The sequence below is a fragment of the Ovis aries genome, chromosome 1, assembly GCF_016772045.2.
Source record: "Ovis aries strain OAR_USU_Benz2616 breed Rambouillet chromosome 1, ARS-UI_Ramb_v3.0, whole genome shotgun sequence".
Lineage (NCBI taxonomy): Eukaryota > Metazoa > Chordata > Mammalia > Artiodactyla > Bovidae > Ovis > Ovis aries.
The window spans coordinates 42,655,371-42,669,562 of record NC_056054.1 but is presented as its reverse complement, the minus strand read 5'-3'; the positions used below and the strand labels follow the sequence as shown (position 1 = coordinate 42,669,562).

The following is a 14,192-nucleotide window of genomic DNA, read 5'->3' as shown; positions in this document are numbered from 1 at the left end:
CTGTTTAGTTCCTCTTATAGTTGCCTAATCTCTAACAAATACAGTAAGTTCAAGGAAAATCTTACTTAGCTAGAATTATGGGCAAACAGTCATTAGCTCTTTATTCCCAAGCTCATGCCTACTCTTCCTTTTCTTGTGCTCTCCTTGGACTCAGCATGAACTTCCACTGTCGCACTCACCTAGCCTTGAGGAGAACATGCTACATCTCTGAAGCCGTAAGTTAAGCACAGTAGCTGGCACAAGTATAGGCCCAAATGTTTGTTGAATATTGCATATGGAAACGATGAGAACTTGTCACCATTGACTTTTGAATGTGAAGGTTTTACCATTAATTTGGACAAAGGAGAATTAGAAGTTCAACCCTAGTTTATATGGCAATTTCTCAATGTTCTTCACAAAATAAGTAAACTTTAAATGCACATTCAAGTTCACTTCTTAGAACAAGCAAAATGACACTTTAAGTACAGTTGACTTTTGTACAACACAGAGGCTGGGGTGTTGACCCTCCACCCAGTTGCAACTCTGTGTGTAATTTACGGTCTGCCCTCTGTATAGTATTCTTCTTGTCATCCAATGTCTCACACCCACAGATTCAACCAAACATGGATCATGTGGTATTTTCTGCTGAAAAAAATCTGCATGTAAATGGACCCATGCAATTCAAACCTGTGTAGTTCAAGGGTCAACTGTATATTATATATTCTAAAAAAGTCACAGGAGCTAGTATAAAAACAAGATAAAAACTAATCATGTTTGGTAAAGGAAAAACACAGAAGTCAGATGTCAAAGATCCCAGCACAATGCTAAAGGTAAAATAGAAATAAGGTTATGGATAACTGGTATTAGAAGACAGAGATTAGTACAGATATTTAAAAACATAAAATCAGTCCAAAACATGGGGCAGATAAGATTTTGCAAAGGATAAACCTGATTATTAAACAGCAGAGTTGATTTTATGAGAAAAGTTTAAATAATCAGTAAAGTTATATGACATAGGAAGGGCATTTTTAGGGAGAGATTTATATGGTTTTCCTCACTGGCACTTTGCATAAATAAGGATTATAGTTAGAAAAACCTTTATTTCTGATTTGGTATTTAGCAGTGATAGAGAGCTGGTTACACACCCCTAGGGTCATCAGCACACATCTTGCTTGGAAAATTCTTCAGCCCCCCCCTCTTCAAAATGCCCACTCTTGATTTTCTGTTGAGAGTAAAGTGAAATTTTTTTGCAAAACTGTATGTGATATAAACTGCACTGTAAAAGAAGGAAACAAAATGTTTTTAATTAAGTAGTTCAGAGAACGAGAAACAGGTGAATAGAGGTACACAGATCTAAGGATCTCTCTGGAGGACAAAAAAAAACAAAAATACATCATCTGTCTATTTACCCATGGGGTAAAAGGGATCGGGAGCCACTGAAACACTCTTTCACACCCTTGTCTAGGATCTGAAAGAACAGAAATTGTATACATTCACACTGTAAACTGTGCATCATTCAAACTTAAAATCTGTAATTAACACCTACTCAATCTACTAAAAATCATTCACAAAGCATTATGTAGGCAAATGTGTTTAAAAAAATATTTTAATAAGCATATTCAGAATGGCAGACAGGGAACCGGGGAAGGGAATTATTTTACAGTGCAAAATTATTATGCATAAATTTAAAAACATTAATCCATAATTTTAAATGCCTATTTAAATATTATTTCAAATACGTTTTAAAGCTCAACAGATTTGTTTTGTTGAACTGAGTTGCAAATTTTGAACTCTATTTGAAAACACATCATAAAACAGAATACCATTCCAAATGAAGATAGTGCTTTGCTGGGGGGTAGGTATGGGGTGAGGGAGACTAAGTAACTATTAATTAACGAAGGCTTCTTTTCCCAATGCAGTTTGTCAAGAGTTATGAAATGTACTAAATCTTAAGCAAATTAAATTCATGATATTACTAAAATTTTTTAAAGTAGTGCAATGACTTATCAAGTTATAGTGGCTGCATTACAAAGAATGTACTGTGTGAAATACCTGTATAAACATAAAATACAATTAAATATTTCTCCATGAAAAGCTGAGCATTATGTATTATAATAGTGGAATGTTTTCATTAGGCAGACTTTAAAAATATTAAGAAAAGTAAAATTTCCTAACATGTATACATGTGCCGTATTTGCAAACATGCCTGAGAATTTATTTAAAATGTTCCTGTAATATCAGTTTGCAAGAACTTCACAAACCTGCAAACAAAATGCATCTTTTAAAAAAAGGTGAAAATGGCATCTCTAATATTGCAACAACTTAAAAAAAGTACATCGTCACTATTTCTATAGACCATCTTTGAAGAACTAGGATACTTTGGATTCATATAATAAAATTTGATTTAGAAAATGGATTGTGACATCTGCTAAAGCTGCCATTCTGGATAAATTAATGTTCTAGGTAAAACAAAACAACAAAGAGCGCACGCTTCTCACCACATTCACCCAAAACTTTGATTTACTTGGATCCATATGTAACAACAGTGAAGCTACATCATGTAAAGTCAAGTGTTGTAAAGTGGCTTTTAACACTGTTTGGGGAAAAAAAGTTGTTCACATTGGTGGAGGGAAGCAGTCTGAACATAGGTTAATAGTAATACTTCATGGAGAATAAGGCCTAAACCATAATTTCTCAGTGCAAACCTCTACTCAATTGCATCAGACAGTTGAGCCATTAAAAACAAGACCACAGAAGATATATTCTAAAAAGATTCTGGCTCTTTGATGGCTGAAAATGAACTGCTAGAAGCATCTGAGGGTATGTCTGTGTGAGAAGGGTAGTTAATAATCTTTTATAAAAGTTTGGATATAGGTTGGTCTATCAGCTGTATAAAACTACATTTTTTAAAATAAGAATTTTGCACTAAAAATAAAATGGCACTCTTGCAAGGTGATGCAAATCAGTTCAGTTCAGCTCAGTTGCTCAAGTTGTCTCTGACTCTTTGTGAATGGATGATCCTATTTGTAATTACACAGAGTAATGGTTACTTAATAGCTTATTTTCACTTTGGAAATGCACTATCAAATATGAAAAGCTCGACTGTAATTGGAAATCTAATTATCTGGTGATCTATTATCACCAGGTAAGTTTATCACTTTTTCCTCATAAAATATTGTTGCCTGCCAACTCCTTGTGTGTGCCAATATCTAAGTGTCACTTGACCTTTTCCCTTGTTTATTTAATGCAAAAATGGGAAATTTTATAAAGCATATAAAAATAACTGAATGGGATTCTGGTCAGCATGATACATTTAAGCACTTGAAGTCAACATTAAACTTCTGTTTTGCTTCAAAAATAATTTTGAAAATTATAGCAAATGCAAAACAAACTATGTGATCTAAGTATCATGCTTAATTTCAGTTCTCAAACTATTTGTCCTTAAGTAAAACTTGAAAAAACAAATGTTCACAATCCTTTATGAATGCTTTAACCACGTGGATAAGAAACATGACTCAGTTACTACACAAACACTTAAAAATTCATTAGAAAAACCTTAGCAAAATAAAATGAAAGCTGACAGACTCAGAATATCAATTCCTCTCATAAAAGTTTACCAACTGTACAAGTTAAGAAAATTATACAAGCTTTTGTGTTAAGAAAGGACAGCTCAGTCAAGACATATGTACTGTAAAAATCTTTCAAAGGCTACAAAGAATCTGGAAAAATACAGAATGTATTTCTTAAGCCCAGATAAGAATATGGAAAGACATCATTGATGTCAACAATTTTACATATACAAACCTGACTTGGTTTATTTTTAAACTTCTATATATAAAAAAAATCATGCTAGCATAACTTTCAGGATTCATAAGGGTTTCCTTAATAATGATACTCAATTTGTATGGAGAGAAAAATATCTGTTATAAAAGATATTTCAAGAAACTCAGAAAAATTGGTTATTAATCAGAAATGAACTTGTTTTTTCCTTCTCTGCCATCAAACTAAGCAAAAAGTACCTTGTAGTGAAATTTTACGATTAATACATCAAATAAGAAGGTACAGATATATCTGTAGTTCATTCAAATTTACTAAACTATTTGTTATTTCCTTAAAAGGGCTTTTACAATTTTAAAGTAAAAAATCTGCAAAGCAGAATTATGAAAACTTATTTACTAAAGTTAGGACTCAATTCAAATTTTAACCAACTGCTTCAAGGAAATCAACTTTTGAAGGTAACCCATCAACCCTGAAAATTTTAGTCACACCAGAATGTACTCCAGAGAAAGTTTAGTCATCTGTGTTCTCAAGTTCTTCAAATTTCCCATGTGAGACTGTGTCTTGGAAAAGCTCAGAACCACCTGGACTTTCTTTGCCATTGCTGTTTACCCTTCGCCTTTTGGCAGGTCTCTCACTTTTCTCATCAAAGTCGTTTTCATTTCTTGCAGTCATATGGGTGATTTTTGGGTCAGTGGTTTGGTTATCGGTTTCATAACCATTGGTATCCATATCTGTGTGAAGTGGTTTCTTACTTCCACCTGTTGGTCCATTAACATGTAATCCTTCAACTTTCACTTCTTCTTTGTTCAATGTTTCACCTGGTCCGTTAGATGACACCCCTAGGTTGGAAGAGACATGAAAGGAACTGCTAATATTATAAAGCAAATTCATAAATTATTATAAAGTGCTATAAACAGCTGTAAAATAACTTTTTTATCAGGGAAGTGAGGTATCCAATACGTGTGTGTGTGACACATGTGTGTATATATAGCCTGAATTCTGGCTCTATTTACTTTAGTAGCTGTGTGACCTCAAATTATTTACACTCTCTTGTACCTCAGTCTGATCACACACGTACAATGAGGATAATAACAGATTTATAGGGTTGCTGTGAAGATTAAGCTAATAAATGTAAAAAATTAAGAATAGGATTTGGTATGTATTAATAGCATGCTGGTATTATATGGCAACAAATAAGCAATGGATCCACCAGCAGTCTAAATAAGCTGAATTAAAGCAAAGATATTCATAAATTATTTAGGGTTAGCAGTTTGTAACTTTCTAAAACAATGAAAAAATTATATTCTTTCTATAGCAGCTTGAGTTTTCTAACTGCCATATAAAAGCAAGATGACATGACTTTTTCATTCTTAACATTAATCTGTCATAATATTAAATTAATCCCTGCACTATACAAGCATACACTTGAAAATGCTAAAGGCAAACACAAATTCCTTCCTAATAGATTGGAAGACAAATTTTGTGAATGCTTAATGTAAAATACAGAATGTGCTATTGGAGAAAATGAAAATTATCTGAAAACATAAGAATGAGCCTCAAATATACATTTTGGTCAAAGAAAAAGTATTCTATTTTCTCAACTCAAAAATGCACTCAAACCATGACTGCTTATGAGATTATGTACCATATGATATAAAAGCAGTGACTTTGCCATAGTAAGCACAAGAAGCTAGGTTAAACAATCATTAGGTCAAAAATCACTATTAGATTTCAAGACACTAATTAAAGCCCCTTAAGAAAAAAGACAGTTGGGTTGGAAAGCTCTTCGTTTCCTTGAAAAGCCTAGAAATCTTAATTGTATCACATGTGAATGGCTTCTGGGCAGAGTAATGTGTAAGTAACTTATAAACACTCTTCCTAGGCTAACTGCATGTTATCAAATGGTTAAAAGGATTCAACCAACTGCCTATCAAAACACTTTAAAAGAAGTCCCAGAAAGTTTCAAAAGGCAAAAACTTGAATTTACTTTGTGCTGGCAATTTCTTAACTAGTGTTTACATTTTATTAAGTATTATAAATACTCTAGAGATGATTCCTTAAGTATTTTGAATCTGCAGATGTGGAACCTGCAGATACAGAGGGTTGACTGTACTACCAACCATCTGCCTCCCCAAGCTTCCACCCTAGTCCCAATCTCAGCTGCTTATTCACCTTTAGGATGGTTGTGACTGGCATTAGAAATCATGTCAGTGAACCTGAATGTTCTTGAATCAGGAAATGGCTGCTGGGCCCTAATATTTGTTTGGCTTGTTCTTAGAGGGGAAGTAATGAGGGAATGGAAAGGGATCATTAAATGAAAAAATATATTCACCACAGTATATTAAATGCCAGTGTGAGAGCAAAGATCAGAAAAAAGGTCAAATTGTTCAATGTTCCTCTTCTAGTTTCTGTGAGGGAGAAGGGATTAGCTCTCCACTGGCCCTCCCCTAAAGCTATTACATCAGAATGCAGGTGGGCAGAGCTTATCTCTAATTTACCAGTTTCCTATTAAAGAGGATCAGAGAAGATTTATTACTTTCTGCTTAGAGATGGTCTTACTTAAGACTATTTTAATTAAAGTAGAAATCAAGAAAATTCTCTGACCAGGCCTTACTGATCCTCGGTCCACTCTATATTTTAAGCAAGAACCTATCTGAACCTCAAATATGTGTTTCTTTGCTTCTTTTTCATGGGCATAAAGATGAATGTTTTTGTATAATATGAATGCACAGACTGACACATCTGTTTTATCGTTTCTTATCTTTCTAGGTTATTATGCTATCACGGAGAAAATATTTAAAAGGTGCCCTTGTTACCTTTTTTCCATTTATATGCTTAAAGAGGTTTCCTGCTAAACTGTTATAAGCACTCAAAGTATTTCATCAAGTATCTGTGTGCTTCTGATGTGAAACGGCTGGAGTTCTAAGACTTAACAAATAAGAATACTTACATCTAGACATTCCAACCTGATAAGAAAATAGATGCTATTTTTTAAAAGAAATGGTCATTGTTGATGTTATACTTTATTAAATGTACTTTTTAGTGATATCAATGGGAATTCTTTCCAATTAACTTGTACATTTTCTCTGTGTTAGTATATATGCACCCTGATATTCTGTTTCATCTGGTATTACTTTAGGTCTGCTTTGGGGGTTGAATAGACACGGAAACAGAATTTCCCAGGCTATTGAAGGAAAAGTGCCCATCATTATGAAGAAATACAAGTGTTTCTCTGCTTGCTTACCATTCTGATTACTATTGCCTATAGTGCCATCTTCTTTCTCAGACTGGCTGTTGCTACTGTTTGAGGCAGTTGGGGGAGGAGATGGTGCTCGACTAGAAGCAGCACTTTCACTTTCATCTAGAAGACGATCCATGTAATCCCTTAAAATTGAGGGAAACAATAATTATTTTCTTAAATTAAAAACAACTGAAAATTAAAACTGAGGTTAAATTTACAAGGCTTTATTAGCAAGTATACCCTAATTTTCCCAAATGGAAAGCTCCTTTTGGTTAAATGTCTGTAGGAAAACGACGTGTGAGGGCTTTACACTAGTAAATGTTACAGACCTACAGGCAGTTTTAAAACTTTAGAAACTGGAGGCAAATGATCAGAGCAGCCCAACTAAAATCAGAAAGGCTGTAAACGAAGTGGGATGATGTCAATCACAAGGAGTACAGAAGAATTTCTGAACACAGATTGGAACTGTAAAGCTTACCAAGATTATGTTATGACTATGGCAATATCTGAAAGACAAACTAGGACCTAAAAGTGAAATATCTCCCTGAAACTTCCTGTTACTTTCTTCTGTTAGAGCTGAGCTATAATAAGCTGGCATAGCTCCTGGGCTTATCTGCTAGCTTCATCTGCCCATATATCGTCAGAGGTGAGTTTACATCTTCCCTAAGTAATTTTTGAGCTCAACAGCATGGGATGATGTTTGTGGTAAGTGACACTGGGTTGAGGTTAGAGCTGAACTAAATACTTCTCTCCCTCAGGTTTAGTGTCTTTAGTTATAAAATGCATGTAATCATACATGACGTATGTACTGGGCTGCTGTATAGGATATGTGTAGCAAAGTGTTTTACGAACTATGCAGTGCTACTGAGTCACTAGAATAAAGGTCAGCAAACTAAGGCCTGTGGGCTGGCGATCTATTTCCGTGGATAATATGTTACTGAACACAGTCATATCCATTCATTTACATAGTATCTAGGACCCCTTACACACCAACAGCAGACCTATGTAGTTTCAAGAGAACTTAACATCTGCAAAGCCTAAAATATTTATTCTCTTGCTCTTTACAGGAAAAGTCTGATGTCATCTGTACTGAATAATCCCGTGAAGGCAGGGAGTTCAGTCTGCTTTCTTTATCTCTGCACCATTGGTGCCTAAGTTTGCACAGTGCCGAGAAGTACAATAAAAGCCTAAATACATTATTTATTCTTAAATTCTCCCAGAATAGGAATAATAAAAATAGTAAGACAAATCTTTCAGAATCTGGTTAGCAGGTTAAGTAGGAATGTGGACAAGAAAGAAACCATGGAAGGGCTTGGAACTTTACTCAAGTCTGTGTAACAGTCTGCACTAATTAACATTTTAGGCTTTATCTTCCTCATTTATAAATGGAGGGAATAAATTTGATGGTCTTTTAAGATCTCTTTGACTTTATGTCATTCATCATTATAGAACAATTAGGTAACAAATCTGAAGCACACAGAAACAGAATGAATATGATGAATGCAATGCCAAAGGGACTTCAGAAATTAAAACTAACAGAAACAGATAATGCACTAGGAAGAATTGCTGGAAATAAATCTGGTATAGTGGGAATGGGTAATGGAGGATGTTAAAAGCCACTCAAAGGAAACTAGAACTGAGGAGATACCAAAATTATTTTAAATCTCTATAACAATGATATTGTTAAAGACTTATTTACTACTGTTTCTTAAAGGTTAATGCCATCCAGAATGCTTAAGGAAAAGAGGAGGTAAGTAGACCACCCAGGGGGTTGGAGCAGCATTCAAATAGTTGGAATTATGCCGAGTTATTTTTTACTTAAAAAAAAAATTATTTGCAAAGCTTCAATTTGCATATGGCTACCAATCCTTTTAGGTAGTGGAGAGACTCTGCAGTAGGATTTATCAAAGGCCATGTATAGGCAGTAAAGTGGCAAATATGCTTCATTTTGGTGAACAAATGAAAGGTAACTATGTAACAGAAAAATAAGCAAATAACTTTCAGGATAATCTGCTCTTAACTATACATTTTGACTAAAGAGGAAGACTGAAAAATTCAGTCAAATTTTTGTCTAAAGGCATTAATTACCTTAATGTTTTGGTCTAAAGGCATTTAAATTTTGTGTGGTCACTTAAATTGCAACTGTTAATGGAAAGAGAAGGTCCTAGAAGCAAAGTACAAAAATATTTCTATGCTAGGGAAAACCACAATTTCTCCCCATCTGCAATATACAGTCTACATGGCTTCTTACAGGAGATTTAACACAGCTAAAAGGGATGAGGAGGAGTGAAAAAAAAAATTAGTTTTCAGTTAAAAAAAAAAAAAAAACTTTATAAAAGACCCAGAGGGAATATAGTTGAAGACTACAAAACACTGTTCTTGTCTAGCAGGAAAACATTTCTTCACTTCATACCGTAACACCAGGGGACACACTGTTAACTCTTAATGCCTGAGAAAAGAGAAGATATGGGATTACTTTTAACTAAGACTACTCCATCTACAGAATACTTAAACCTTTTAAGAAGAATCAAGGTGACAGATATAAGTAGCTTCAAAAAGTTTTTCAGAAGCTATGGAGAGATTATTAGAAAAACTAAAATGTTTAGTGGCACATCCCTACCCAACCTGTTGAGCCTGACGTCACAGAGGACCAATTAAGCCAGCCCACAACACTTCCCTTGGTGATGCTTTCTGAAAGAGAAAACTGGATGAACCATGGGTCTGACCCAGCATGGCAATTCTTATATTCTTACTGCTGATGACGACAGACTGCCTGTAGTTCGTGTGTGAACTTTATTTCTGAAATGGGTAAAAAGATGAAAGATATTACTACTGCTTTTCCCTATAGCTTGAAAACTATTTTAAGATATACTCTTGAAGACTGGATAGCTGTATGTAGTTCTACATACTATATCTCAATGCTACCAATAAATAAAAATTAAACTATAAATTGATAACAATAAGCAATTATATAAAAACTGGAATACTGTCATATATAAAATTCTGCTCATTATGGCCTTTGAACAAAAAGGAATGAGGCAGAGTCCAATGTTTCATGATTTCCAAGGACAATTATACCCATTTATTCCCTTTCAGGTAAGTTTGCTTTAGATTTTAGAGTGTTTGAACACTCCAGACAGGGAAGTGACCAGAAGTAACACCTGTAATGAACATGACCAAGGACAGTCCAGTCAAGTAGTTTGAAAAGCTAGAGTATGCATATAAGCACATCTTTCAAAGGCAATTGTTTGGCTAGGCTTCAGAATTTTACTAGTGCAGGCTGATGTCACAACTCTGCTTTATTTTTATTTTATAAACATAATACAGGGAATAATAAAGGCAAGTATGGTAAAGTGAATTTCACTGGAAAGTTCATCAGTATTTTAGAGCAATACATGAAATAAAGGGTTCAATACTCTATTACTAAGTACTTAACAGTAACACATTACTAGTCAGATTGGGGATAATGTATCATTCCACAGCTAGACTAAAAGAAGCTAAGAGAATTTGGTGCATGGGGAGTGGATTAGACATATGAGGCATTTTGCTTAAAAAATGGATATAGTAACAAACTATACTCCCTCTATCACTAGGAGTGAGCTAAAGTTGTATTTATTAAATATTATTTCTGTTAGAGGAAAAGGCTTCAGAATATTTAGGAAAAGGGAACTTATCATGTACATGTTCATTTCTCTATAAAATATTTTGTAACAAAAAAGAAAATCCAATTTGACCTGATTTATTATATTCCCATGTCTTTTCCCTTTGATATCATCTATATCCAGATCTTATTTTCGGTTCCCAAGATCTAAAATAGATTGATCAAGGAAAAATATTAATTTCTCTTCCTCTTTAAAGGATTTCTATTGGGCAGATGGCCCTGTAAGTTTTAGAAAAGATAGTCTCTCCTATTCTTACTGCTCTCTTGGTGTTATTAAATCAAAACTGTATGTGCTTATACTGAGTGGAATAGAATTTAACAAAAACATGCTCTTTTCACAGCTCTTCTAATCCATCTCCTCTCAGGAATACTACTGAAAACATGTACTCTTAACATCTACTTTGATAAATTTGCTGTCTCAAATAATATGAACTGTAGTTTACAATGTTTTGTAAGACACTGAAAGTCTAAATACCCCATGAAGATGTCAATAAACGGATAAACTGAGGTTAGTGTCAACTTTTATCCTTTTAAAGAAAGAAGAGTCTAAAAATCACAATTCTCTCAAGAAAAATTTAGAAAAGCTTAGAAAAATGACTCAAAAAGAAAAAAATGAACTCACGTTACACCAGGATGAAGATTGTATTTCTTTTTTCCAAATCGTGTTTGTTGAGCAAAGAAATCGTAACGTTCAGATTTTTTCCACATATAATAGAATGCTACACATTCACCAACTGATCTTGTTCGAACCTGTAAGAAACAAATACTTGTTTTTAAGAATTATTTCCTCCTTAAAGGAGTTATTTCATGAAAAAAATCTTAAGTTTGAAAATAAATTTAGCTGACCTTTAAGTAATAAATAATAGCAGTTATAAAATATAATACAGTAGCAGCTGTGTTAAAAATTACTCTTTCTAAGCTCCCATTCAGAGAAATCATATATTGGCAACAGGTCTTCAGATACTAAGTATTATGCTTTTAAAGAGACTATCATATTCATTTACTATAAAAATAAATACTCCTTTATCGAAAATGTCTGGCAGTGGCATTTGAATTAAAATTAATGTTACAAGCAATATGCAAATACTTTTACTCACAGAACACATAGGGAGACTGAACTTAAATGCCCTTTTAAAGGATTCTCTTAATAATCCCAACACTGATCCAGACTCAGCTACTTACACTGTAGAAAGGCTAAAAATATTTTGGTGAGTTAAAAGCTATAATGCTAATATTTGTTTCAAATGAATATATCTTTCCTTTTCTCCTTTGTCTTTAGCTTCTCTTCTTTTCTCGGCTGTTTGTAAAGGCTAAAATCACTATTGACTGGGGGATGCTTCTTACAAAATAGAGCTCTCAATACTTTTATTTTGTTGGTCCTTTTAGGATCTTAGTTCTAGACAGAACATGCTACACACATGTCAAGAACGTCACTTATACAAGCACTGGCCAACTAAGAGCTTGCTGCAAATACCATTGATAAGATTATCCACAACTGTCAAGTCAACACTTTTCTGGACATTTTGTGGCATGCAAAAGTTAACAGTATCATGAAAAGTTGTCAATTAAGTAAGTCTGCATAATACAACCTACGATTAAGATCCAAATTTCAATTCCAGGTGTAAAAACAAAGAATATTTTCAATGGACTATTCCCCTCCCTCTTAAGAATTGTCCTCCCTATGGTTCACTGGAACAAACTTGTGAATTAGGTATAGGTCAGATGACTTTTGTAACACTAAAATGCCACCATCACAAATATTCTTCATAAATAAGAAATCAAGGTCTTATTTCAATATCATGTTAAGACTTTTTCTGGCTAATAGCTTTAAGTAACCTGCTAAGTTCTTACTCCTTAAAAAAGGATTTTGGTGGGGGGCGGGGGCAGGTATTGCTCCTGTGAGTTACATCAGCTTATCATCCCAGGGGTCCCCCTCTATAGCATGCTTGGGTCAGTATTGTTTGAATTTAAGCAGGAATGCTACAAAACTTTTTCAAAATGTTGGCCCTTTCAACCATGAGATCATTTGCTTTTCTTTAAATCAGAAACATATAGAGCTAGTCATTAGCATAATACAGTCCTTTCACAGAGAAGTCACTATATTGGAGACTATCAGATGATTTGGTACAACATTAACATGGTTTGGCTACATCTTTTATATCAATGCTAAGACACAAAATTTCTCTCTTATTAGTTATGTCTGATGTCAAATAACACAATTAACAAAATTATCAACAATAAACTAAAGAACACCAAAATTGAGAAAAATCAACTGAGAATTTGTAAGCAACTATTTATGGAACATACAATAGATACTGTACATCCAGAGATATTAAAGAGGATGAGGACAGACTATTTATAGAGCTTCAGACTCAAGCCCATAAAGCCCAGACACTTTCAACATCACCCTAGGTAAGCCATCACACATCTGATACACCATCTTTGAGGACACATGTAAAGCCAAGTTCCTTGTTATTTATATTCACTAAAAATGTGACATTTATAAGCCTAGACATTACTTAATTTGCCATATTTAAATTTGAGATTTTAATTTTACCTGTCATAATTTTCCTTAGGAACACAATTTTTTATTCTTTATAATTGTGCAGTTCTATTAAAAATCTTACCTGATTTCAGTTTAAGAGAATTAAGCCTAAATAAATTTGTAAGTAATTATGAAATTTGGGGGTATATAAATTAACACTGTACAGTTGATATTTATATGGCATGATATATACTCACACATCCCATTCAGGAGCTGATGAACATAATTTTAAACATCCAGTTCTTAAATGTTTCCAATAAATACCACATTGGGAACAGTCACTTGGCAAATATATGCCAGGAAGTCTAGGCATGCTTATTATAATTCCCTAAATACTAGCATATTATATATTCACTACAGAACTTTTAACATTAGAAAATATAGATTTCACATGACCCAGGTTAACTAAACTTATTTTTATAAAAAGAGACAACATGTATCATTACTTACTTTATTAGCCTGAATCAAATGGAAGTCCTTTCCATAGGCCTTCAACCCTTGTTCAAAATTTCTGCATTCTTCCTCTGTCCAAACAGATAATTCCTCTGACAAGATTCAGGGTGGGGGGTGGCGGGGGGAAAGTGGGGGAAGGAAACTGTTAAGCAATAATTTCCCAAATGCTGCACATAACAAAACCGCAAATAAAAATATAACTTTTGGTAACAACAGAAGTATTTTACTCCTGAGTTCTATTATTGATGGCTTCAAAAGATGAAAGTAATAAAACATCCTTATTTAATAAAATTTTGGATGATTTAGTCCCTAACTCTTCAACCTCAATTTAGGCCATTTCCTCTTTATTCTTTATGATCCAACTAAACCAGCCACCTTTCAATTCCTTAAACATTATTTTCTTTCTTTCTTTAGACTTTGTGCATGCTCTTCCCTTTGTCTAGAGGTTATTGTATGCCTCTTATCTCATCCCCCCTTTCACCTAGCTAATTCGTTTATAGCCCAGTAAAAATATTTTGTTCTAGAAGCTTTCT

General features: G+C 33.8%; 1 protein-coding gene across 33 annotated transcripts in view; it reads right to left on the bottom strand.

The window, feature by feature from the left end:
- Positions 1–1,567: 1,567 nt before the first annotated feature.
- MIER1 (MIER1 transcriptional regulator) overlaps positions 1,568–14,192 on the bottom strand; it is a 66,319-nt gene continuing 53,694 nt past the window's right edge. For all 33 annotated transcript variants that reach the window (XM_042249405.1, XM_060410760.1, XM_015092042.3 and 30 more), the window contains 4 exons: positions 13,657–13,751; positions 11,284–11,411; positions 7,004–7,143; positions 1,568–4,598 (listed from right to left, as the gene is read on the bottom strand). In XM_042249405.1, the coding sequence (XP_042105339.1) occupies positions 4,270–4,598; positions 7,004–7,143; positions 11,284–11,411; positions 13,657–13,751 (692 nt within the window). In that variant the 3' untranslated portion in view covers positions 1,568–4,269. The remainder of the gene's footprint in view (positions 4,599–7,003; positions 7,144–11,283; positions 11,412–13,656; positions 13,752–14,192) is intronic.